Source organism: Acartia tonsa, chromosome 9, assembly GCF_053477335.1.
Source record: "Acartia tonsa isolate MP-2025a chromosome 9, ASM5347733v1, whole genome shotgun sequence".
Classification (NCBI taxonomy): Eukaryota; Metazoa; Arthropoda; class Copepoda; order Calanoida; family Acartiidae; genus Acartia; species Acartia tonsa.
The window spans coordinates 10,105,605-10,132,330 of record NC_137268.1 but is presented as its reverse complement, the minus strand read 5'-3'; the positions used below and the strand labels follow the sequence as shown (position 1 = coordinate 10,132,330).

General features: G+C 32.2%; 1 protein-coding gene across 1 annotated transcript in view; it reads right to left on the bottom strand.

Annotated features, from left to right (window-relative positions):
- The window catches only part of LOC145328186 (uncharacterized), a 155,503-nt gene that overhangs the window by 5,538 nt on the left and 123,239 nt on the right, over window positions 1-26,726 (bottom strand). Inside the window, exons 10-42 of the mRNA XM_080171774.1 lie at window positions 26,095-26,161; window positions 25,734-25,815; window positions 24,960-25,034; window positions 23,981-24,056; window positions 23,609-23,672; window positions 23,204-23,295; window positions 22,528-22,614; window positions 22,169-22,264; window positions 21,693-21,806; window positions 20,579-20,941; window positions 20,345-20,415; window positions 19,814-19,922; window positions 19,504-19,565; window positions 19,218-19,266; window positions 18,158-18,274; window positions 17,508-17,569; window positions 17,166-17,242; window positions 16,560-16,725; window positions 15,478-15,588; window positions 14,744-14,852; window positions 14,299-14,382; window positions 13,987-14,078; window positions 13,142-13,637; window positions 12,752-12,874; window positions 12,469-12,560; window positions 8,163-8,367; window positions 7,319-7,390; window positions 5,813-5,874; window positions 5,282-5,501; window positions 4,758-4,860; window positions 3,964-4,563; window positions 3,425-3,878; window positions 186-359 (exon numbers count right to left, since the gene is read on the bottom strand). Coding sequence (XP_080027900.1) covers window positions 186-359; window positions 3,425-3,878; window positions 3,964-4,563; window positions 4,758-4,860; window positions 5,282-5,501; window positions 5,813-5,874; window positions 7,319-7,390; window positions 8,163-8,367; window positions 12,469-12,560; window positions 12,752-12,874; window positions 13,142-13,637; window positions 13,987-14,078; window positions 14,299-14,382; window positions 14,744-14,852; window positions 15,478-15,588; window positions 16,560-16,725; window positions 17,166-17,242; window positions 17,508-17,569; window positions 18,158-18,274; window positions 19,218-19,266; window positions 19,504-19,565; window positions 19,814-19,922; window positions 20,345-20,415; window positions 20,579-20,941; window positions 21,693-21,806; window positions 22,169-22,264; window positions 22,528-22,614; window positions 23,204-23,295; window positions 23,609-23,672; window positions 23,981-24,056; window positions 24,960-25,034; window positions 25,734-25,815; window positions 26,095-26,161 — 4,826 coding nt within the window. The remainder of the gene's footprint in view (window positions 1-185; window positions 360-3,424; window positions 3,879-3,963; window positions 4,564-4,757; window positions 4,861-5,281; window positions 5,502-5,812; window positions 5,875-7,318; window positions 7,391-8,162; window positions 8,368-12,468; window positions 12,561-12,751; window positions 12,875-13,141; window positions 13,638-13,986; window positions 14,079-14,298; window positions 14,383-14,743; window positions 14,853-15,477; window positions 15,589-16,559; window positions 16,726-17,165; window positions 17,243-17,507; window positions 17,570-18,157; window positions 18,275-19,217; window positions 19,267-19,503; window positions 19,566-19,813; window positions 19,923-20,344; window positions 20,416-20,578; window positions 20,942-21,692; window positions 21,807-22,168; window positions 22,265-22,527; window positions 22,615-23,203; window positions 23,296-23,608; window positions 23,673-23,980; window positions 24,057-24,959; window positions 25,035-25,733; window positions 25,816-26,094; window positions 26,162-26,726) is intronic.

Here is a 26,726-nt window from a genome sequence, read left to right as displayed (position 1 = left end):
ATAAATTAAATATCAAACTCAAATAGAACAAAACCATTCTAGGACCTATAAGAAGCTTCAATGAAATGAATAACAATAGTTATTGAAATCTTAATCTACAGACAAAAAAACTTACTGCTTTAAAAATCAAAACTGGCGATTGTGCTTCTAGTTTTAAAAATATCATAGAAACTTTAATGGAATACCTTGTTCTTGCGAGATTAGTGCGCAACTCAATGATCTGTTGTTCTGTACTTCTCCGCCGTTCTGTCAGCTCTTCTGTACTGCTCTTCCGCCGTTCAGACTGGCGTTGACTGAGGTCCAATCTTTTTGTAAGTTCTGCCAATGTTGTGTCTTTCTCGTTTAATTCTTGCTCTAGCCTAGAATTTGAAAGATAATAATACAATACTTATAAATAAAAGATACTAATACCAGAAATATAAAGGGATAAGACAATGGCCGATAAATTGATGTACATCCCCAATAATGATACACATAATTACTACTTCTGTAGATTACAACTAGTGGTTGAAATTTTTGCACATTCAGCTAAAGAACCAACCAGTAATTCAAAAAAAAATTTCCCAAAGTTATTAAGCCAATGAATATTTTTAAAACTTCGGGGACTAGTGTAATAATCCCCAATGTCCCCACAATCCCTGACAAATATAGTCATTCTTATTTTTCAAAAAAGTTTGAATGTAAAAAATTTAAATTTCATTTTCTATAATTATGTTTGTGTAATGACAATTTAAACGAGAATATTCCAAAAAGTTAAAAATAATTCATGTTTAAAAACAATTAACATTGTGTAAAAAAAAATTTATTTATATAAATATGTATTTTATACTCATATTCTTTGTATGTAAAACATATTTTAACTTTTATGGCCAAGTAATCATTTAAACTTGGTTTGAGTTAGGAATACATATACCAAACTAATTGTGTAGATACAAACCCAGGGAGGGAGGGGACATTGTGCTGTTTATTAAACTAGTCCACCAAAGTTTTATAATAATGTTTTCATATTCGTTGGCTTAACAACTTTAAGGACTTTTACTTGCTCGATCATCAAGTTAAGTGTCCACACGTTTCACTCATTAATTGAAGGGGTAATTTTGTCAAACATAATTTGGGTTGTACGTCAATTTATCGGCCATTGTCTTATCCCTTTGGATCAATGAGGTAAACCTACATAAACAACTTTGGGTATAGTCCCTTTCGTGTCAACGCCCCTCAAGGGGTGCTTCGTCGTATTTTTAAAATGGACTTTAATAGGTTAGGTTAGGTTAAATTGGGTTAGGTGATTGCCCCGCAGGGTTAGGGAATTGGCCCCGCAGGGTTAGAGCCCCTCGCAGGGGCTAGAAATAGAAAAAAGGCTACTGTGAAAAATACAAAGGATCGCCCCTTCAGAAGCGTTGCCACAAAAGGGACTATACCCAAAACTTTTCTTATTTAACTGAGATTCAGCTACATGTCATGGCTGCAATACTAAGCCTAATAACCTAATAATTGTCTATGTTCTTCTATTTACTTTTAAGAACTCATGTCCCAATCCTCCTTAAAATATTGAAGGTTGCTATGCTCGCACTCAATCATCATAAACAACTTTTTGCCAGTTCTTATTTGGAAGTAGTTTAATCGCTCCCCCCACCCACCCAATATGGAAATCAATAACAACATTGAATTGCGCGTTTTTTTGCCCATTTGCTCATTATTAAGGAGGTAGATTCTTGAACCCTAGGAAACACACTATTTCTCAAGATTAGTTTATCTGTACTTAAAAGGGTATAGAGGATAAATAGCCTTAACCCATCCTAAGGCTTAAATCTAAAAACAAAATAGAATAAATAGACATCACAGTTCTTATATGAATATTTCTTTAAAAGGAATTCAGTAGTTATTGAAATCTTAAACAAAACCTTACTAATATTCATTATATAAAGCAAATTGAAAAATTTAGGATAGGGTAAAGATTACTACAAATTCTTTAAATATAAATCTCTTATTTAAATTACTCAAGAATTCACCCCCTTTTTATCCCATCACTGTAAACACTTTATTCAATTTAAATAATCGCTTTTTCACCCCTATTATGACCACCACGTATATACGAGGGAATTTTTCACTCCCTTTTCTTACAAATGTATAATATACGAGGGATAATGGTTTTTCTCGTATTCATTCGAATCCGGTGGATAGGAACCGGTTCTCATCCATACGAAAAAACTATGTCTAGCATCGTATTATATCCAGCTTTCTACGAATATAGAAATGTACAATCATAAGATTAAAACCAGTTTTTTTAGCCGGTGCCTCCGGCACCTCGGGGCTAAAAAACTAGTTTTAATCTCATAATTGTACATTCTATATCCGCGGAAAGCCGTTTATAATACGATGCGAGAAATAACTATTATGGTAATCTTAAATACGATTAAACCATTTTTTTTAATGCTGCAGCTACTCTGAAACTATGGTAAACTTTATATTTACTAAATATGTAATAAGATTTAAAAACCTTGATAATTATTAAAATTGCAGGCGGCTCAATTTATATATATTTACTTGGATGTTGTACCAGATTTTCATGTACTCTGATGAAGTAATACTCGCATCTGGATAAATCCATTCCATTTAGTCCATTCCACCCCACCTACTGGATGAACTAACTATAACTTATATCCACGTTTATCCTATATACATTTGTGCATCATTGTGCATATATGCACAATGATGTGCATATAATTCCGTACATGTACATATCATCATTAAAGCAACATAATTGAGCTTGGGGGCATGAGCTATATGTAACTCTATCCCTATTTTGTTATTGGTCTTTATAATTAGCTAATAGCGACGGAAATTTAACCTCAGCCAAGTCCTACAATAACAAACAGCAATTTGCTAGCAGACGTCTCTACCAATTGGGTAAGTTAGTTGTCTGGCTTATACAATTATACCTTTATTATATTATCAAACCTTCAGAACCGCATATAACTTATTACAACAGCACAAACTTTACTTTTTCCTTTTCTATTATCTGTATTCTTTAAACAAATCCTATTATTTAAATTGTGTCTAATTGCGAATTGACTTTAAGGATGTAAAGATATGCAAAAGTAGATGTATATTGTACACCATGAACAATTATGAAATGAATCTCTGTTTTTGTAATAATTTAGTTTATTGTTTTCTACAATTGCAATCAAACTATTGTTGTTCTTTAATACAAAAACTAAAATTTTTGCATAGGGCGCAGCAAGAAAAAGCTAAATATTTAAATATCAAACTACATATTAAAGTATGCAAGTATGTTCAATAAGATCTCGTTAAGTAAACGGTTGGATCAATTAGGGGAGCTTATATTTGGTCCAGGGTAAGCCAGTTTAGGTGGGACATCCACTCTTAGGAGAAAATACCCCACACCCAAAAAAGTATGTCTTACCTTGTTATGATTTCTTTCTGTTGTTGAATAATTGAATCAAAGTTTTCATGATCTTCTTTGCTGACCTCCTCTACTTTAGCAACTTCTGCGTATTGAAGATCATTTATATCAACTTTTTGGTCAGTGTCATCTTTTGGTGTATCATTGTCTTTTTCAGGTGATTTTTCTACTTTTTCGATGGTAGTTTCAGCGCCATCTTTGTTTTCAGAATCTTGAAGTCTGTCAATAACAGTTTCTTTGTCACTCTCACTGCAATTGTCAATGATATCAAAGGAATCATCACTGGAATCTTTGACTGTGTCAGTGTTGGAAGATTTTCTGTCAGGCGTTGTCAGGCAGCGACAATAGAGCAGCTGTGGAGTAGGTTTGCCGCCATCTTGGCGGAATATGGCGGTTATTTCATTGTTTGCAGACAAAGTGTCATACTGCAGCATTATTTTTGTTACAAAACCATCTAAAGTAGAAAATACAAATAGTATTATTTAGAATCATTTCAAAAAATGTTTTTAGCCAAAAATATAATCTAATAAAAAACTTACCACATGAAAAAGATGGTTCCGTATTATCTTCAAATGCTGGATTCTCAAAACGGCTGATCGGAGAAATCTCTCTGCTGCCAAACAAACCGGTTCTCTGTGTGTTGGAAGACGACATCCGCTTGTCGAAATTCGCGGGTAGTGAAGAAAGACGGAAGCTATGGCTCAATTTGGCGGGAACATTTCTGTCATGCAGTTTTGACAGATTTTCTTGAAATTCCACAGAATTTTCTCTTGATCTGAACGGCTGTAGAGATCTTTGTCTTTTATTACGCAGTTCCTTGCTTTGATTAGTCCCTCTTGTAACCCCAGCGGGGCTGTCTGTTAGCATAGGACTCATCCATACCTCTGGGGAGCTCATAATCGGCTCTGTGATACTCAGTTGTGAGTGGGAGGGACTCAGATATTCATGACTACTGCTAGACCAGGGCTCACTCAAACTTATCCAAGATTCAGACTCCACGCTACGGCGGTACCCATTAGGCGGGCTGGAGGTCAACATTGAGTCATCTGAGGAGTGGCAGGCTGGCTTGTTATCAAGCAGGTTTGTTGGGTTAGAGTTACTGGCGAGATTGGAGGCATGCTTTATCTTTTCTATCTCCTGTTTTGAACAAAATAATTTTGATTTAACCAAGGCATTTGATGGTAAACTTGCTTGTAATTCCTTATTAATTTAAAGAATAAAACACAATGCTAAAACAAAACTTGTAAATGTACTTATCATATAAGAAGAAGCAAACTAGTTAATATTAGGTTTTATATATTCTTTTTCTTTGTTTAAAATCATAATCTTTCCTTTTGAGCTTCAATGCTAAAATCCTGTATTAGCATAGATGTGAGGAAATTTATCTGCTCGCTAATATGATCAAGCTTGCTGATCAAATCAGGACCAGTCTGTTCCTAGATAGAAAGATAGATAAATAAATAAACAGATAAATAAAAAAAAACAATATTAATTTTCACGAAAACTGATGCCTTTTTTGAAATGGAAAAAAGACCAAATTCCTTTCTTTTAAAGTAAAAAAAACCTAGTATCTTAGATTGATTAGGCTTGGTTAAATAAGAACCATTGGTTTAGCCAAATTAGAGTTTTTTTGTTAACCTACTTGGACGGGTGAACGTACAAACGGACGGACATACAAGATATATTGGAGACCATTGTTTTAGATGTCCCAAGGGACATACAAAGGACGAAAATTACTAAAAATTTGAATTGGGGAAGTAATTAAAGATGGACAAATTAACATTTGAGAAGTTAGATAAATAGAAAGAAACAGTAAAAGAGAAAGAAATTTTAAACTATCAAGACTGAAAATCTAACCTGTTTGATGCCTCTACCATTCACAATATCACCATTATCCACAATATCATTCTCATTCATGTTTACAGTATTAACAGTAGTATCATTGATAGAATCACTAGCAACAGTGACATCAGTAATAGTAATATCAATACCCTCCTCTTGTTCAGAGCTAGTCGTAGATTCAACACTCATACTAGAGGCTCTTTCTTCATTAGCAGTGTAGCTTTTTAGGTCATCTATGTAAACAAATATTTTATGTTTTTTTCGATTTTATTGATTATTATTTCAAAAGATATTATTTTACGGGATCTACAGGGATAAGACAATGGCTGAAAAAATCATGAACATCCCCAATGTACAAAATTATCTCTTATTTTGATTACAATTAGTGGTTGAAACGTTTGAACACTCAACTTAATGAACCAACCATTAAAATTCAATAAAACGTCCCCAAAGTAATTGACCCAACGAATAGGAAAACGTTATTATAAATCTTCGGGGACTAGTGTATAATCTTAAAGCTTTAAGAGCACAAAATATTTGTTTCCTTGTAAAGATTGGAAGAAATTTCCAAGTAAATTACCAGTTGTGTGATTCGGCATTATTATTAACTAAAATAAATAAATTATTAGTTTATAAAAAATTCATAAAGCTTAAAATAAAAAAATATTATTTACATTAAAATTCTAAAATTTGAAAAAATAAGTAAAAATAAATTACATTTAAAAATGCAATAGTACAGTTTTAAAAAAGAAAATGTGTAAATAAAATTTTTAAATTCTGTTTTATGTTTTTATTGTGAAACTGCTGAAGGCCCGGCGTCATATACCACATTATAATTAATAGAAAAACCTGATCCTAAACTTTTGGAATAGACAAGACAAAATCATGGACTTAACTAGCTTTAGACCTTCCTGTAAGTTCTTATTATCTACTAGATTAAGTTATGCAGTCGGCCGTTTGACCTCTAACGGCATTTCAAGTTACAATAAAAATAACTTCCTTCGAATGTCTATCTATTTTTTTTCTGATAAAAATATTTTACCTTCTTAATTGTAAATTGATGCAAAGAAAATAGGAATAAGGAAGGTAATATGTAAAGTATAGGAAAATGGATAATTAGATAGATAGGGAAGGATATAATGCCATTAAGGCATTAAAAGGGTTAGTTCTTTTTAAAGAAAGGGTTAGTATCATATAGGTTTTAACTTTTAAGGATTAGGATTAGGATAGGACTATTGAAGGCTGCTTCCTTGAATAATGCATATTCTTGTTCTTCTCTGGTGCAGTGTACACCAAATGGTTTTTGTGCACAGATATGCTGGTTGTGTACAATAGGCTCATGTACAGTTAAGCTTGTTGTGAACAGTAGGCTTATGTACAGTTAAGCATTTGTACAGCAGGCTTAAGTACAGCTCATGGTTTTTTATACACCATTCTTGTGTACTGGCAAAATGTGTACACTATTATTGCGTACAATATTCTTGTGTACACAACATCTAGGTTATGGCTAGAAAACGAGCCATTTTCTAATAATTTTCGGACTAGAATAATTCATCACAGATAACCAGGATAACGCTGCCAGGATGTCCAGTTCTACAGTTCTGGAGGCTGTGGCAGCTGTTCCAGGTTAATTTAATTCAGCATGGCAGATGTCTGACTAGCTTTATATGTGTCTATATGTCACTATACGTTATTTGTCACATATTAAAAAGTTAATGTTTAAAATGTCATATCACAAAATGTTATTTTTGTCTCTAATGATAACTAAATGCATTGATATACGGAAGAATATAAAATAAAGAAATCATTGTGAGTCACATTTATATAAACTATTGAGCTATACCGTCACAATTATTTGATAATATATAATATAATTCGCTTAATAAGCATGCATAAACAAAAAATAATAGCAATTGAGCAAAAAGTTCATTTTGTTGGCTGTTTGGCAAAAAGTCACTAACGAATTTTGACCATAAGGAACCATCTTCCTGTATGGTCTCTCATGCTTTTATATCTGTAGAAGTTGTTGTTAAACCTATTAGTTGTTGCTACCTCGGTTCTGTGACGGAATGTTTCAGCGTCTGTCTCGTCACAGTGGTCATAACTTTCATCATAATCCTCATCCTGATTGAAAAACAAGCTTCGATTACTCTAAATGGAATCATTAAATTCTTAGTTTTGTGCATGGTTAAGTACAAGAAAGAATCGATACATTATTACTTGGATGTTGAACCAGATTTTCATATACTCACATAAAGTAATAATCGCAGCTAGCTAAAATATATATAACTCAATCCTTTATTCTATCCCTTCCTCGTCTACTAGTTGAACGAACTGACCATGACGTCCATATTAGCAACCTAAATTGACGGGAAAAATTTTCCCCTGTCAATATATCCTCGTACATATATTATATATTCATTAATAAAAGAGGGCTTTCTCAAACATATAGAGACAGCGAAATAGTAAAAAAACGAGTTAGAGTATTGAAGAGAAAATAAAGATGAATAGTTTTTATCGTATCGTATTATAGACTTCACTGAAGCTTTTTGTAGTGCCTATAAAAAATGACGTCATACTGGCCTACCATTGGTCAAATAAAATGTATACTGGCCTGGCATTGGCAATTTAGTCTGTTAATTTGCCTATGACTGAGCTGGATCTTTAAATCATTTGAGTGGTGAGCCAGATCGGGGTGAGCCAACTTTCCACCAATGAGAGCACAGCATTTTATAAAATGCCGCGCTGTGATTGGGTGAAATTCGGCTCACCCCGATCTGGCTCTAAAATGATTTAAAGATCCAGCTCTGGTCATTTATATTGTATGACGTAAATCTAAAGGCACTAAAAACAGCTTTAATTGTTGGTACTTTAAAGTTTAAGAAATGGCACTAACCTGATAATTATCATGTTTATCATTGATATGCGCGGCCAAGCTGCCGTTCATGGTCGTAGAAGCTGCCGGAGGCAGAAGCTGCTGCTCTTGCTGCCGCAGATGGTAGCCATGCAGCTGTTTCTGGTGTTGCTGTTGCAGCTGGTGTTCTCCTGGGGTCAGCGACAAGTCACGGTCGTGGGACGGCCCACGGGAAAATGGGTCAGACCTAAAAATAAGAAAATGTTAAAAGAAATGAAATAGTTATTTATCGCATCGTATATTAAACAGCTTTCCGCGGATATTAAAATGTACAACTATTGTAAATCACAAGATGCCGAAGCCAAGGGCTAAAAAATTGGTTTTAATATTATGATTTTTCATTTGTATATTTGTAGGAAACTAGTTGTTATAATAAGAAACGATACATGATTTTTTTTTAGAATGGCTTAAGACCGGTTCTTATCCAGCGGATATTAATCGGTTCCCAATAGAAAGATAGAGAGATGAGTTGCTGTTAATATATCATGATATACTTTTAATATTACATATTATAGAGTAGCTTCCCTTCCATACATGGATCACGGAAGCTTATAGATCAATATCTTTTAAATAGCTATCAACAACAACTATAATATCCAAACACAAAAACTATATGTTCATTCATTTCCGTGTAAAAATTTATTTTTGCAAAAACCCACAATAGCAATGGATAAAAGATAAAAATGAATATATTACCAGGAGAAATTGTGAATTTAGCATGCTAATTTGGACAGCATTTATTGGTCAGTTTGTTCATCCAGTAGGAGTGGAGTGGATTGGGTAAAGTGGGGGTTAATGGGGGAATCGTTATTTTAGCAAACCCCTCTTTTTACCACTTCCCTTACACTTGAAATCCTCATAAAAAAAGCTTGGACGTTCTTTTGGATACATTAGCAGAATTGAATGGGCACACAAAAAGTGATCCGTTTTGATTAAACATTGATGAATGAATTTGCAATTGGCCAAAAAACAAGAAAACATATAATATGCAGAGCGCAGCCAAAACAAAGATTTCAGGGATCTCTTTGGATAAACAATGGCCGATAAAGAGATGTACATCCCCAATGATGACACACAAAAATACCCCTTCTCTAATTTAAAATTAGTGATTGTAACGTTTGAACATTCAGCTTAATAAACCAACCAATCAAAGTTGTAAAACTAACGAAAAAGAAAACGTTATTTGGGAACAAAAGTAATAAACAGCCCATTGTCCCCTATCTCTCTGCAGAGAATTAGTAATTTGAGTATGACCCTCCGACAATCCCCAATTTTCTCTTTACACAGTTCCACTAGTGTTTTGCCCCTAGCCGCTAGGGATGGGATAGGGAGGTCAAGGAAATAGCTTGAAACCAGCTAAGACATTTATAAAGTTTATCTAAACAGTACCACAAATCCGGACAAGAAATTTTCTGAGTTCTTTAGCTTCAGACAAAAAAAAACCTTACTACTTTATATTATAGGATATAGCTTTAGTCGAGAAACACATTGATATCTATATTCTATTTCAGTTTCTTGAAATTTAATTTCTCTTTTAACTTATTTTTTAAAAGTCAATACAACAAGTTTTTTTTTATAAATTATGGTTAATTATAGAATAGCTTTGCTCCTAACAGCAACACACAAACACAATAAAGTTATTAAACATCTATCAAAACAACATTTAGTAATTATCCTTTTCAAGAGTCTTTCCTTAATTTTACAAATTTTGCAAAAGATTTGGCATTGTCATGCAAAATTTGGCGGGTTTCTTAGGCAATGCAATGGTAATAACTCTAATTATACAGAAAAGACTAAACTGTAAAAATATCTATCTTTGGAAAATTTCTAATACTGTATAACGGTATACTATTGTTTTTATCCTATAATATAATTACATTGGTATGTTAAATTACTACCTATTATCCCTAGTTTTCTAATGAACCAGATTTTAATAATTAATTGGCTTGGTAGAGAAGCGCAATTTTGGTGCTTACTAAGAATTTGAAAACTTCCTTGTCTTATTTATGTGTGCATTCGTTCTGGCATATTATCTGATATTTGCATATTATTACACAATTGTAATAATAGTTATCGTATCGTGTTCTGCGGAAAATAATATGAAAAATTATGAGATTAATTCCAGTTTTATTTTCCTTAAAAGAGACTCAAGCCCGGGTCAACAAAACTGGTATTAACTTCATGATTTTTATTTTATCAGTTGTAGAAAATTGTCCAGAATACGTTACGAACCATGATTTTTTGGTATATCCTAGAACTGGTTCCAAAACAGCGGATATAGATTGAATTCGAAGCCATACTGGAAACACTCTTCAAAAAGTCTTTTAATATTAGAGAAAAAAATCTTCTACTTAATAATTACAAGCTACCAGAGGGATAATTATACAATAATAATTAGTTGCAAGATTATTCTAAATTCTATTGGCCTATCTAATGATCCTCCTTCATTTTGTGTGTGTGTTGTTTTCTTCATTCAAACATTTTATTATGACAGCTTGATGTGGTTTTAGAATCGTAGCTACTCTATATACAGAACTATGGGCGGTCGGTGCTTTTGACCAAGTAAATGATTAAACTGTCTAAGTTTTGAATGCTCACTATTAAAAGATCCATCAAGTCTCATAGTCCGTTATTTATTAACACTTCCTGTCACACCTATAAATATTGCAGAGAATGGCAAAAAAATACTCATTAGGAAAAATTATGCTTATGGCAACCAGAAAATTTAGACATGTTAGAATTGTCTCATATATTTCAAACTTTACATGATGATTCCTATAACAGTTAAGGACGATTTAGGAAAGCATAACAACAACATAGCTATTACCGGAAAGTACTCACGTTCATTTAAAACATTCTGCTTTTCAACTTTTCTGACAACAACTTTTTGTATGATTTAATTATCATATTCATCTGACTTTGGAATACTGATTCAACAGTTCCAATATTTTAAGCGAAGCATCTCTATAATATAGCCCTTGCCCATATTTTCTCAATTTGCAACAAATTTATGTACAACTTTTTTTTGTGGATGTTATCATCCTTGTTCTTTATTTTTTAAATGTGTGTATACATAATGAATGGCAAAAAGTATAATTTTTGCCTAATTTTTGCACATTTTCATGTTATTTGTTGTCTAATTGAGTGTTTATATAATATTTTAAGTCTATCTTTCTTCATAAGATAATTGGCATGATTTTGCTTTTAAGTTTTTGTTTTTAGCAATGATGATAATATACAGTTAATTGCAATTTTAACAAGTACGTTGTCACTCAATGAAGAGTAGGTTTAGGTAATCCAAAGATAGCTATTTATATTAGACTAGCGGTTGAGCCCTCATCTAAGGGCTCTATTTTGAATGGGCATGAAAGAACTTAAAGACTCAAATCTAAAGATGAAATAGCCTAAATCCATCCCTAAATGAAATAGCCTGAAACCATATCACAATGTCAAAAAAAGATTATCAATTTTGATAGGAGGCCGTGAAATTTAGGCAAAATACATATTATATAATAACCTATTATATAAAGCAATACGGGTATTTAGTCTGAAGCTTATGATCTCAATTACTACTGAACTGATTGGAATATCTATTTAAGTAAGATTTTTAAGCTATCTTTTAGTACCTTTCTGCACACAGGTACTAGATGCTAGGTGCACAGCTGCTAGTTTATATAAACAGAGTTAAGTTAAATTAAAGAATAGCTCCACTACTAATGAGTAACTATATGCACTATTATAGATCAAATGCATTAAATGTATTTTCAACCCAATTTTTAATGACAGCAAAAACGGTAATTTTCTCCTCATAAAGATATAAGAAAATATAATTAGGTGAAGAAAGAATATATTATTATTTGGATGTTACACAAAAATTTCATGTACTCTAATAAATTGATACAAACAGCTGGCTAAAATAATGATACCCCACTTTATCCCATCCCTTCCCCTCCTACTTGATAAACAAACTGACCAGTATATGAGGTCCTAATTAGCAACCAAAATTAACGATAAAAAATTTCCATCAATATATCCACGCACTCTAATTCGATTGTGTTTAAATATAATTTATCAATCTATCCCTTTTTTAATATCTATCTACTCACGCCCGCCCTGAAATAGATCAAGATAAAGTTTATTGATACCAAGCAGAAACAACGCAATACAAAGGCAAAAAAGGTATGAATCAATGAATTACGCCCTTTTTCTTACAGAGTTGATCCTTTAGGTATTAAACTTTGTCTTGTGAATTTCAAGAGAGTTGTGTACACTTCTTTCTATTTTATACCTGGAAAACCTCTCGCTGGAAGCCAGATCACTGGTCCTGGATTCTACATCCAGTCTGTCCAAACTCTTCACCTCGAGACGAACCTTGTTGCCCTAGTATAGAAGTATTTCAATACTTGTTCAAAAAAATCTGTGATTTTTAAAAAATGGTCATTTTCAGACCCTTCAGTACAGTAGCTTAAAATTGTGTCTTTAAAACTTAGTTATGAAAAAGCTTTGCTGTTTAAAAAATATCATTTAACCACTTCTTGAAGCCCTAAACCTTCGGTTTCTAAAAATTATACCTTAACAACAGTTTCTCCATCATTATTGTTGGTAGTATTGTGATTATCATCAAGAATGTCCTTTACACTTCTGTTATCTAGTGTACTGTGAGTACTATCACCAAGGGTGCTAAGCTTCTTTACCTATACAAGTATAACATAAATATTTGTATATCTATCTATTATCTAGTGTACTATGAGTACTATCACCAAGGGTGCTAAGCTTCTTTACCTATACAAGTATAACATAAATATTTGTATATCTATCTATTATCTAGTGTACTATGAGTACTATCACCAAGGGTGCTAAGCTTCTTTACCTATACAAGTATAATATAAATATTTGTATCTATCTATCAATGAAATTTACTTATACTAAACATTTCACCAATAAAAGAATTTAATCATTACCTTGATTATGTCTGCACTACCTCTCCTACTGATTGTATGTTCCTTGTTAGCAGTAATATTAATATGTACAGGATGTTCCTTCTTTCCTGAATCTCTGTTCACACCTAGCCTTGGCTCTGGGTCCTGAAGAATACTTAGTTTTCTTACCAAAGGTTGGGATGCTTCTAGATTTTTGTTTATATCAGCTATATTAGCATTTTCAGCTGTTGTATTATTTCTATTGTTATTGTTGTTATCTTCATCCATGTGATGTTCAGTGTTATCATTAATATTTTTGTTTGCAAGAGCTTCAAGATTGGTAAGTTGTTGTAGATATGTATTAAGAGTAAGTTCAGCTTGAACACTGAAGTCAGCAAAAACCGGTTTATCCAACTGTACACTTTTGTGTGTAACAACTGGTTCATCTGATTGTACACTGGAATCTGCCAGAACCGGTTTGTCATACTGTACACTGGAGTCTCTACATTCAGGGACAACTTTGCTTTCATTCTCAACCCTTAATTAAAGAAAAGATTATATTTGAGTCATAGGGTTGCCATGTTTATCATATCATTTTAAGTTAGTTTTAACTTCAGGGATCTTAAGGGATAAGACAATGGCCAATAAAATAATGTACTTCTCAAATGATGATACACAAAATTAAAATACTTAGTTGTTGAAACGCTTGGACACTCAACCTCATGACCCAACCAATCAAAATTTGTTAAGCCAACGGATCTGAAAGCGTTATTATAAAACTTTGGGGTCCAGAGTAATAAACAGTCCATTGTCCCCTCCCTGCCTGCTTTATTTTTCACAACATAAATTTTAATTAAACAGAACAATTAAATCAAGATTTACTTTACCTAAGCCTTGAAAGAACAGTTTCCACCTCCTTAAGTCTTTCAACCTCTAGAACAAGGGCATCTTTTTCCTCCAGTATCTTTCTAGTTTCCGCCTAAGAAACATCATGGTTAGCAATTAAAAAAAAGTTTACCACAGTGTAGTTTAAGCATGTGAACATTGGTAAATTAATTTTTTGTTGAATTTGAACAAGTATACCAAAATCAGTGATCTAAAGGGATAGGACAATGAAGTTAAATTGATACACACCCCTTTGACTCCTTAATTATAAACGCGGAAAATCATGAGTGGGAGGCATGAATGTTTTAGCTTACTTTAAGATCAAATTTTTCTTTTTCAATGGAATGAATTTGGGCTTGGGCGTTTCTCTCCACTCTTGCCAGAATCATGTCTGCCTCCTAAAATGTTTGTAGTTAATTTTAAGGATCTAAAGGGATAAGACAATAGGCGATAAATTGATGTTCATCTTTAATGATAATTTACATAATTACCCCAAGATAACAATCAGTGGTTGAAACGTTTGGACACTCAACTAAATGAACCAACCAATCAAAATTCAAAAAAGGCCCTAAAGTTGTTAAGCTAACAAATAAGAAAACGTTATTATAGAACTTTGGGAGCTAATGTAATAAAATGCCCAAAGTTCCCTCCCCCTGAGTTAATAAGCTGAAATTAATCAAATAAATCTGTAAAGACAACAATTTAATACTTATAACAAAATGTAGAATTAGCTGTCATTATAGCTGGAAAAAAGCTTGCCTGTATTGTCTTAGTATAAACTGCCTCTTTTCTTTCCAAATCTGTTATTTGCTGCTTCAGGTTTGCTTCGGCAGAAACTAGGCTGCAAACCTTCTGCAGAATCTCAGGTCTAAAAGAAAAAATATAAATAAGAAATTTCCATATTATGCATAAATCTAAAATAAAATAAATTTATTTAATATCAACAAAAGGTAAATCTATCTGTAAAAATAACAGTTAATTAAAAAAACTGTTAAAAGTTTTGTCAAAATAAAATCAATAAGAATATTTTCTCGTATTCATTCGAATCCGGTGGATAGGAACCGGTTCTCATCCATAAGAAAAAACTATGTCTAGCATCGTATTATATCCAGCTTTCTACGAATATAAAAATGTACAATCATAAGTTTTTTTAGCCCGTGCCTTCGGCATCTTGGGGCTAAAAAAATGGTTTTAATCTTATAATTGTACATTCTATATCCGCGGAAAGCCGTTTATAATACGATGCGAGAAATAACTACTATTTATTTTATCTTATTTTAGATATTATCATTTATTCGTAGAAAACTGTATATAATACGATACGATACATGATTTTACAGTATGACATTGAACCGGTTCTAATCCAGCGGACATAAAATTACAGTTTTTTTATATAAGAGTCTTTATTTATTAATAATTGAAGCAATAAGTAAAATAAATATTTTAATAATAAGAAATAAGAATTTCCAGGCAAAGTTGATCTAGTAAATTACCTTTTATCAACCAAATCATTTGAGTGTAAGCTCAGAATTTTAGCAAGCTGTTCCATGAAACTGTCAAATTCTTCCTCCAGGGTTGACAACTCAGAGCTCAGAGATTCCTCCCTAAAAATTAAACAACTGAAAACAGGGTTGACAACTCAGAAATCAAACGATTCAAAACAAGTATGACAACAAATTTTCAAATTTTTCCTCTTAAGTCATTAAATATAAATTGAATTGAAGCTTCAGTATTAGTATTTCAATTTAATTTAGACACGGGGAAAATTGTCGAAAGGAGATAGGTTCGAATCTCAGCCTAATACCGCGTCATAAGAAAAGACATCAAAAATGCTTCTAGGTACTTGACATAAATAGTTAGACAGTTAGGGAGTTGAATCAATTTTTATAGAAGCAGAAATATAATCTATGATTATGGTTTGGACCCTCTAAAACTGTAATCTACCTTTCCACTTTCCCCTCTCTTGTTGAAGATATCTTCAACGCCGATACGATTTTTGAAATGTAAGATTCTACTTTCCCTTCTCTTGGTGAAGATATCTTCAACGCCGATACGATTTTTGAAATTTAAGATTCCACTTTCCCCTCTCTTGGTGAAGATATCTTCAACGCCAATACGATTTTTGAAATTTAAGATTCCACTTTTGCCTCTCTTGGTGAAGATATCTTCAACAAGAGAGACAAAAGCGGAATCTTATATTTCAAAAATCGTATCGGCGTTGAAGATATCTTCACCAAGAGAAGGGAAAGTGGAAGGGTAGATTACAGTTTTAGAGGGTCCAAACCATAATCATAGATTATATTTCTGCTTCTATAAAAATTGATTCAACTCCCTAACTGTTAGAGTATGTGAAATGCCTTGGCCCAAAACAGGCCAACCGTATTATCATACACATTTAGGACTTTCATACAAATGTCATACAATCAAAGTGTTGGTTGTCTTAAGGGTGTTTGACCGCATAATCAATTCAATTAATCATGTACACCATTAAGCAAGATTAGGTTAAGCAATACATAAAAATTTCCTGTCCTTGTAGGCTATCCATCCCTTTCTCCCTAATATGATAATAACAAACCTTTGTTTATATTGATTCTCAAGGAGTTGCAGCCTCTTCATTTCTTTCTCAACAAATCTGGAGTTCTCCTTGGCACCTGTACTATCATACTCAAGTGCTAGAATGGGTCCAGCGGATTCTGGACCATGTTCTGGTTCATCACTCGGACATCCTGGCAACACTTCACCTAAACAAATTCAAAGTTTTATTTATCACATAGTAATAAAGACAGCTTTTCGCGGATATCAAAATTAAAATTATAAGATTAATTTTAGTTTTCTTATCCGAAGGCCCGGGCTAACAAACCTAGTATTAATAATATGATTGCTATTTATTTTTCATAGAAAATTGTCTATACATGAAAAAGTTTTATTAAAAGTTTTTAACTCAAATTCAAAATTCAAACAAATATTGATATCACATCATATGGAATTTATATCTTAATTAATCCTTAGTTCGGCAACCCTACGTAATATTTAATTAAATATGAAATTAAATATATATTAAAACTTTTTGTACTTTTTCTAGGTATAAGTACAACTAAATGAGTGAAGTGTATAAAATGTGAAAGTTAAAAGAAGTAAAAAAAAGTTTTTCTTTGTTTTAAGAAGAGTTAAGTAAACTTACCAGATTTAGTAAGATATACCCAAGACCAATTTGAATTTGTCCACCAAACTGACAGCTTCACTCCAATTTCAAGTAATCTAAAGTAATAGGTAGTATGTAAGTATCTGTAGGTTGGTAATGCAATAATAACCTGAGGGATCTAATGGGATAAGACAATGGCCGATAAATAGATGTACATACCCAATGATGATACACAAAATTACCTCTTCTGTAAATTACAATTTATGGTTGAAACATTTAAACCCTAAGGACAGCCGAGATAATCATACCCCCCCCCCCCTCAAGCAAAGGAACAGATAAAGTAATGTTTAAATACAAAAAATATAAAAAATAGAATATTACCTTAATTGATCAGCATAGAATGAAGTTCTAGCTTCCAATTCTCGTATTTTCTCTTCTTGATCCTGATTTAAGAAAAATCTAATTATAAGACTAGTAGATAATCCTGAAATTTCTTACCCTACATTAGTAGACGGGAAAAAAGGGCGAGAACAGAATAAACACACTCCATAACTATAACATTGTCAGGAACTAACTTAATGAGAAATTATCTAACTATCCTATTTTTCCATTTCAATCTGTATTATTTAAAAACAACACAAAAGATCCCATGACTCTCAGTTGAAGATAGAGATATAATTTCCCATTAGGTAAAATCCTGAAAATGTCATAGGAATAGAATATGGCGCCGTAGAATTGATTTTTAGTATTGCCATATATCGGCAGAAAGTGTAATGTTTTGTCAATTAAGTGATACTATAAACCTATTCAAGAATCGATATATTATTACTTGGATGTTGCACCAGATTTGCATGTACTCTACTGCTGGCTAAAATAAAGGTATCACACATACACTCTCTTTATCCCATCCCCTTCCTACTGGATGAAAGAACTGACCAATAAATAAGGTCAATATTAGCAACCTAAATTGAAAACAAACTTCCCCCTGTCAATATATCTACGAATTCTATATCCATTTATAAAACACAAACCTGAATATGAACTCTAAGGCTGTCGATATCCTCCATATTTCTATCCTCCCTATTCAACATTTCATCCATTTGCATTCTCAGCTCATCAGAGGTTTGTCTCTCATGGATCAACTCGTCCTTGTGAAAAAGGCCATTAATTTGAAAGGCATGATAAATAAATATTACGGATATAGAATATAGATGAAATAATCAAAAAGGAAGTTTAATGAACTTCAAATTCTAAGCACAAAATATTTGAATCAAATTTTTCATTTGATATTTGTATATATCTAAGATATTTCCATTTAAATGAGATAAAAATCTAATTTGAAGAAAAAAAAAACTTATAAATAATACCATGAATATCTAAGTTTTGTAAGCCTACAGTAAAGAATACAATGAGCAAATTTATGGTAAATTTAATTAACAAGGGTTGTTTACAAAATAATTGCACTGAAACAAATGCTGAAATATTTTTCTTCTTTTAATTATGAAGTGAAATTATAAAAGAATGTTATTTTACATTGCACTTATAAAGAAAGATGTTTACCCCATATAATTTTAAGTAAAAGGCAAACATCCTTACAACAATATTATATTTATCCAGGATGTTTACTTACAACAAAAATATGGTAGGTGGTGAATGGTTGGATTTCTTTAGTACACAAAACACCAAAATGCAGGAATGTTACAAGAGTATTTTTTAAAAAGTTTTTACAATGAAACTTAAAAGGCCGCACATAATTGTTTTACATTCCTCGCTCATGAAATTTTATCCTTCCACTAAATTTTTTTTCAGGGGGAGGGGGCAACATCTTTAATGCCTTTATGTACGCCTACTATTTCCTTCCATATCTACACATTTTGATCATATTCATTCATCAAACTTGTATGGAAAGTAAACCCATTTATCTACAACCAACAACCTCTGTACTATACAAAAGAAAGGAAATGTCCAAACAGGAACATCATCAAAAACAAGCCAAAAGGTACAGATTTATCAAACATGATATATCTATTTTTTCATAAGAAATAAAGTATCATAAAAACACTAAAAGAAAAGTTTTAAAAATTCACGAACCTTCATAATTTTGCTTCTTTCAAGAACATTGGCATACTGTACTTCCAGCCTAAAGAAAAAAATTAATATTTAGGTGTAGAGTATAGTATCAAACGCTTTTTGTAAGTCCGAAAAATATCTCATACAGTCGAAACAAGGTTATATTTAGTATATGTATTAGTATATGATATTATCCTTAGCTTGTTTATCTAACTCAAATCAAGTTATTGGGTTAATTACTGAAACATTGCCAAATACCGATAAGAATATGCAAATTTATATAATGGCAATATTTTTTAAGACTTACATTTGAGCTCTAAGTCTGCTGTCGTTTTCGGCCTCTTCCAGTTCACATTTCTCTTCAACAATCTAAACAAAAGTTGAATCAATCTTCTTGATTCTCTTGTGTATGAATAATTACATCATCGGGTGTGCTATCCAAATAACTTTTTGTCCAAAAAATCTAGTTTTTCCACATGCAGAAAATAATAATTATTAAGATTACAATCTTTGCTAGACAAACAACGACTTTTTATAATTATAAAAAAATTGTAAAGAAACATTTTATTAATTTATTACAATGTTATCAAATTAAATAAAACTTTGAACTTCCATACCTGAGTATGTTTATTATAGAGCTGTTCCCACCTAGCCTCCATCTCTTGTAACCTGGAGGCCAAAGTTTCTAGCTGGCTAGCTGCCAAAGCATCCTTCTCTGCTTGGGCACTAAAATAATAGTTTTATAGATAAAGTAGTAAGGTTTTTCTGCCTCTGTCTTAAAATTTCATTAACACCTGACTCGATTGAGTCCTGCATTTTAGAGACGCTTTATATAGGTTCGTTATGGTTTTAGGCTATTATAATTATAATTTTATGTCTTTAAGTAGTTTTAGACTATATTTTTATCTTCAAATACAGATACTCCATATACCAATGCAATGGAGCAGCCACTATTTCAATTAAACTTTGTAGTTTTGAAAGACTTTATAAGGTCTTACATCTCTAACTCACTAAAATCTAAATCATTTGTATGAAATAAATGTGATTCTTTTTAAGGAACACCAATACTCCACAAGCCCTATCTTCCAAAAATAGCCAAAAACCTGCCCAAGACAATATCAAGCTACATTATAAAAAAAAATTATCACCTCAAAGCCTCTTCTAATTCTTCCTTTGCCTCTTCAAGCTCTTTGTCTTTCAATGATTCAATTCTCAGTTCCTAAACAAATTTGATTAATCTTCCCATAATTCAAAAAATCTTTAGGCATCCAGAAAGCAAAAATCTTAAGAGCAATATCTTTTTATGTTAGTACTTTAATATTATCACATAAACATTTCAGTTTTAACAGGAAGAAAACACAATAGCTAATTTTTAATTTTACCTTTTGATGTGCCAACTGTTCAGCTTCAATGATAGATTGTTCCATGCTTGTCACATCAAATATTCCACTCTCTTCCAGCTGTTCGCCGTGATCAGAGCCGTTGGGACTGTCATGGCCGCCAGAAACCAGTTTTAAATCAGCTGTTGACATTTTCTCGCCAGATTTAAAATGAGCTGTTTGCTTGTTGTCTGCAAGAACTTCAGTTTTGGTAGATTTGTCAATGATGCCTTCCTTTTGGCCATCAGCTGATTTGTCAGCTTCGTAGGCAGAAAGTTTAGCTTCCATGGCGGCCATCTTGGATTTGAAATCTTCCTTTTCAGATGAAATGATCTTCTCCTGCTTTCTCAGTTTTTGCATTGCATCCTGAATTAGTATTCTACAATATTAGGGAGGGTTAGATCAAAAGTTTACATATTTTACTTCTGTTATTCTATATCGACCCAAATATTACACAGTTGTAATTAAGAAAAAAATTCTAAGCAAAAAAAAGTTTTATTTTCTTCTTTCAAGAATTACAAGTAAATGCAAAATTCGAATAAAGTTTAAGTTTGTTTTGTTTAACTAAAAAGCATTTAGATTTAGTTTTATTTGTTGTTTATGCAAAAGAAATGTAAATACAAAATCTTGTTTAATCTTTAATGAAAACAAAGTTTCAATAGAGTTTTATTTTATTCACAAATAAAAATTTTAACTTTTTAACAGTTAAACTTTGAACAAGATAGGTACATCTGTATTTGAGATAGGTGTTGAACCTTAAGGATTTGCTAAATATACCTTTTTATATATAGACAGACAGGCATAACTTACTTCGAATAGGTTTCTTTTTGTAAGAGTTGATGGATTTAGGATATAGCTTTATAGCTTTGTGGATGGGTATACCTTGATTGATTGTAAAGTTTGTATGTCTATTTTTAATGGCTTTTTACTAAAACTGATGGTTTGTGGGGTTATTTTTTTTCTTAAGGCGATTGCTTTCAAAAGACTGGTGATATATTACAGGGATCTATAAGAAGCTACATTGTAAAGGAAGAACAATATCGTTTCAGCGGTTATGAAGATCCTTCGAAATAAAAATAGACATTCTGTTACTTTTATATAAGGATAAAACTTTTACCTTGTACATTTCAACTTCAGCTTGATGACCCATCCTTTCAGTTTCCAGCTTATTAAGGAGTAGAGAGTGTTCCTTTCTTAGATCTACCAAGATCTGATCTTGCCTTTCTTGAACCTATTATATAAAAAATTTATTTTTACTATATAACTGTTAAATTTACTCTTAAGGGATAGACATGGATGATGCCAGTTTGTAACAACCAATGCTGTATTGTTTATAAGCAAACTAATTTGAGAACGTGTTTACACAAAACTTTGGGGACCTCTGTCTATAAATCTGCACCAGTGACCCAACAATCCCTTCCCCTCAATTTACTTCTCTTAATCATGGACAAAATTTTCCTTTCTAAAAGAAAATATTTGATTATCACTACGTCTACACCTAAAGATGAAATTTTATTTTTTTTCTTTATAATGCTTGTTTTAGGTTGTTAGGCAAGGCATAGTTGGCTCTTTCCCCACAGGGCTATAACTTACCTGAGAGCTCAAAGAATCCTGTTGCTTAGAAACCATTCTTGTCTGATCCAACTGTTTCTCCGTCTGGATAAGCTTCACTTTTAGTTCCTCTAATTCCTACAATTATAATTATTTTAGAAATACCAAATTAATTTACGTCCTTGTAGAATATAGAGCTAAAGTAAAAATTCTCATTGTGAATTATTATTCCGGGAATCTTTTATAAGGGTTTAGTGTCATAGTGTAGATAGGATGATTTTAGTATGATCAAACTTACGACTCTAGTTGACTATTAATCCGTTCGGACAGATGAACGTTAGGACGTAACAAACAAAAAACTTAGAATCAGAGCACATCTGTGGATTTAAATTAGTACTAACCTCACAAGTTTGAACCAGCTCTGCCTCCATGGAATTTGCTCTCCCAGTAGAGGATGCCGCTGTCGTCCTCAACTCTGATTCCTCAGCCTATAAAGAATAATCTTCATTTAGAACAATTTTTAAAATGAAGCTGGTGATAGTGTCTCCGTAAAAAAGTGGAAAATCTTACAAAGTTCTGCCTAACTAATATGACGTCATTTTCCCTTCTAACATGACGTCAATCGGGATCAATTAACGTTGCAACATTTGTCCACTTTTTTGGAGACACTATCATTATGCATTTACACTTTTTACCTATTGGAATTTAGTTATTTGTCCCTTTTCGTTAAACTATTAAGGAGTTGTTTTTTTTTTTTTTGGGGGGGGGGATGACGATGAATGAAAAAAGATAAAAGATTTACAAAAACTAGTCTACATTAAAGACAGACTGACTGATATTAAAGTAAACGAGCTATATGTGCCGACTTTTAAATAGGTCTTTGAATATCAGGGAATAGCGTGGGAAATATAAACACAGCCAAGTCGCTACAAAAGAACAGAAAGCAATTTGCTAGCAGACGAAAAAGGTCCTCACCACTTGGACCAGGTTGTTTGTGTTGTACATCTATACTTATACATTTATTTGTCTGACATAAATGTTTTTAGAAGAAGCTCTTTTAGCACTAAAATTATTTACCTTCCAAACATCCGCCTCTTCTTTCATAGTTTTCATTTTGGACAGAAGAGTTTCAAATAAAGCCACTGTTTGCAGAAGCAGAGATTTTCCACCTAAAACAAAATTATCATGTCTTTAAAATAAAATGAATAGATAAAGGATTGTTTTTAGATTGTTAACAAAGAAACAAAAACGTATATCAAAAATTTCGTGTCATAAAGGATCAGTTTTTGAAATAGAGATAATCGCTCTCTGAATTAGCCAATAGGAAAACAGTGTAGGAACAACCCGGTCTTACTATTGGTTCAAAATTGTACAGATTTTAGTGAGAAAGGGTGGTCATTTTTTTCATTTCTTGACCATCTAGATATATTATGTCTATTGTTTTTTTTTATAAGGCTGACAATAATATAGAATTAAACAAACCTGGTTCTTGTATTTGTTCCATAAGTTCATGTAGTTTCACTTTTGTATCATCAACTTTCTCATTCTAAACAAAATTATGCAATTAAGTTTCTTTCTTGAATAGAAAAAAGAGTGTGACACAAATTTATGTATCTTTTTTCACACCTTTGCTAAAAAAAAGAATGTTCAATGAAATCCAAGCTTTTTTTTTTTTGGGGGGGGGGGGGGTGGTGAAGTGTTTTTAAGATTTGAGGGGGGTAATCTGTTGGATCATGTTTCTCTCGCTAAACTTTTTCATACATTAGAAGTAATCACTAATTTTCTTTTACTGCTTTGCTTGTGCAATTTTTTAGAACCCGCTAGCATTATTTAAAAGAAGAAATAAGAAATTACCCTAAAATCTTTTTGAACTGTGAGTAGGTCTTCGATACTTGTCTCTGAAGAACAGCCAGAATCATCATAGTCAAGCCTAAATACAATTAACGAATTAATGATCAATAAAGTAAAGTGATAAGTTTTAAAGGATAACACAATACAATGGACGATACATTAATAGTTGAAAGAAAATTTGATTAATAAAATGAGAAAAATAAATTTCAAATAAATATTACGATAAATGTAAAAATATAACTCATTCAATATATTATTTTATTTTCATTATAATAAATATTTTGTGGAAAATCACGAAACCTTTACCGTTGTATTATCTCAAACTTTTTAGAGAATTTATCCTATTATATAAAGTAGTAGGTTTTTTTTGCCTATAGCGAGGGATCTTGCTAACCACTGAAACCTTGTACAATAAAGCTTCTTCTGGGTCCAGGGATGGTTTTCAACTATTTTTTGGGAGTTTTTTTCACCCTCCCAATGAAAGATGACTACCCCCCCCCCCCACCGATAAAATATTCTGTATTTTCTTTTTTAAAACTGAAATACGAAGTGGGGGAGTCGACTTTCTCCCACCCACCTTAATTGCCCCTAGAAGTTCTAGGGATGTTACCACTAGTGTAAATTATACTGCCCCTTAAGTTCAAAACTATTACTTTTTTGGTAGTACTATTAAAAAAAATCAGTAGTAAATTTTTCCATCAATAATATCAATCTACACAAGGAGTAATTTTGATTATCATAATTGGGGGTCCATTATCGCCAATTGTCCCATTCATTTAAACCCTTCATTTTAGAAAAACTTTTAAACATAGCGTTTAAAAAGAACCTCTTATCTAAGATGTTAATATTATTATAGGTCTATGATATAGCGACAAAGACGATATTTCCTAACAATTACTGGTAACCATGGAGGTATTTACAGTTTATTAGACAGCAGGCTGACATCATACTTCTTATTAACTAACGTCTTCTAAAATCTTACCTAATTCTGTGTTGAGTTTTGTTGTTAAGTTCAGGAGTTCTTTCCCTACTCTCTCTTTGTTCAAGCTCCAGCAACCTAAACAAAGGCATAATTGCTAGATTTCTATAACAGACGTACAGATAGTTTCAAATTATTATAGCTTCACAATTAAAGTAAAATGATAGAGGGGGCAGGGGTAAAATAACTGCATGTTCACGGGACCCTGTGTCAAGTTTTAATGGGTCTTTCAATATCGACGGAAATATTTGTACAAACAAGTCGCTACAAAATAGCGGAAAGCAATTTTCTAGCAGACCAAAAAGGTGAAACCAGGTAGTTGTCTGAGTTATACAATACATCTATACTTTTATTGTTTCACCCTTAAGAGAATTACTTATAGGTTAAAGTAAGAATATATTGCAGTTTGTGCCCTAACATTTAGATATAAATAATATTTGTCCTGGAAGATCTCGTAAACGGCTCAAACGATTGCTTCAAACTTTGCAGAAAATTTCAATGGAAAGTTAGGCAAAACACCAGTTGATTATTAATGAGACAAAATAGTTGGTAGTTTATTTGAATTGCAAATTAACCTACTTCAATAGAGATTACTAAAGATAATATTTGATAAAGAAGTATTGTTTTTAAACGGCCTAAAAGTTAAAGACAAGTAGTTTTTAAAGCACAAAATTTCTAAATTTTCTTTTTGCAAAAGATAAAAACCACGAAACCTCTGTGCAAAGTCCTAAATGATAACAAATATATTCAATATATCAACATTTACTTGATACTTACCTAAACTCAAGTAGATCAGCTGAGTCCCTAGCATCCTTGAGTTCACCTTCAAGAAGTCCAACTTTTGTCTCCCAGGCTCGAGCTTAATAGATAGATAGTTAGATAGATAGAAACATAGATAGATACATAGACATATAGATAGATATTTAGATCAGCTGAGTCCATAGCATCCTTGAGTTCACCTTCCAGTAGGCCAACTTTTGTCTCCGTGGCTCGAGCCCAATAGATAGATAGATAGTTAGACAGGTAGAAACATAGATAGATACACAGACATATAGATAGTTACCAGACAAAAAAGATAGACAGACAAACCTGTTATAGAAATCTGTTAAACTTTTATTGGAAATGTTGAAAAAATTACCTAAATTTGCTAATTTTGCATGTTCTTTGCTTAAATTCTTGTACATCCTCTCATAAGCCTCAACATCCTAAATAAAAAGATAAGAATAAAAAATAGATTTTTATCAAAATATTTATGAAAAAGCTTATTATTGGGACCAATACAAAGCTTGTTTGAAAATTGTGGAGCAAACACAATTCTGAAATATACAGAATATACAAATATAGTATGTAGGATTTCAATAAATAATATTGATTTTATTTTAATATTAAAGTCTCGCAACCTCCTTCATAGTTCCTTTATATTAATGGATTTATTGTTGTTACTTGGATCTTACACTGGAAAAATGTCTGTAGTAAAATGCTATAATATTTCTTCAGTACGGCTGTAAACCGGTTCTAATCCAGCGGATGTTAATCAGTTTCGAAGCCATACTAGAATAGTTATTTCTCGCATCGTATTATAAACGGCTTTCCGCGGATATAGAATGTACAATTATAAGATTAAAACCGGTTTTTTTTAGCCCCGAGATGCCGAAGGCACGGGCTAAAAAAATTGGTTTTAATCTTATGATTGTACATTTCTATATTCGTAGAAAACTGGATATAATACGATGCTAGACATAGTTTTTTCGTATGGATGAGAACCGGTTC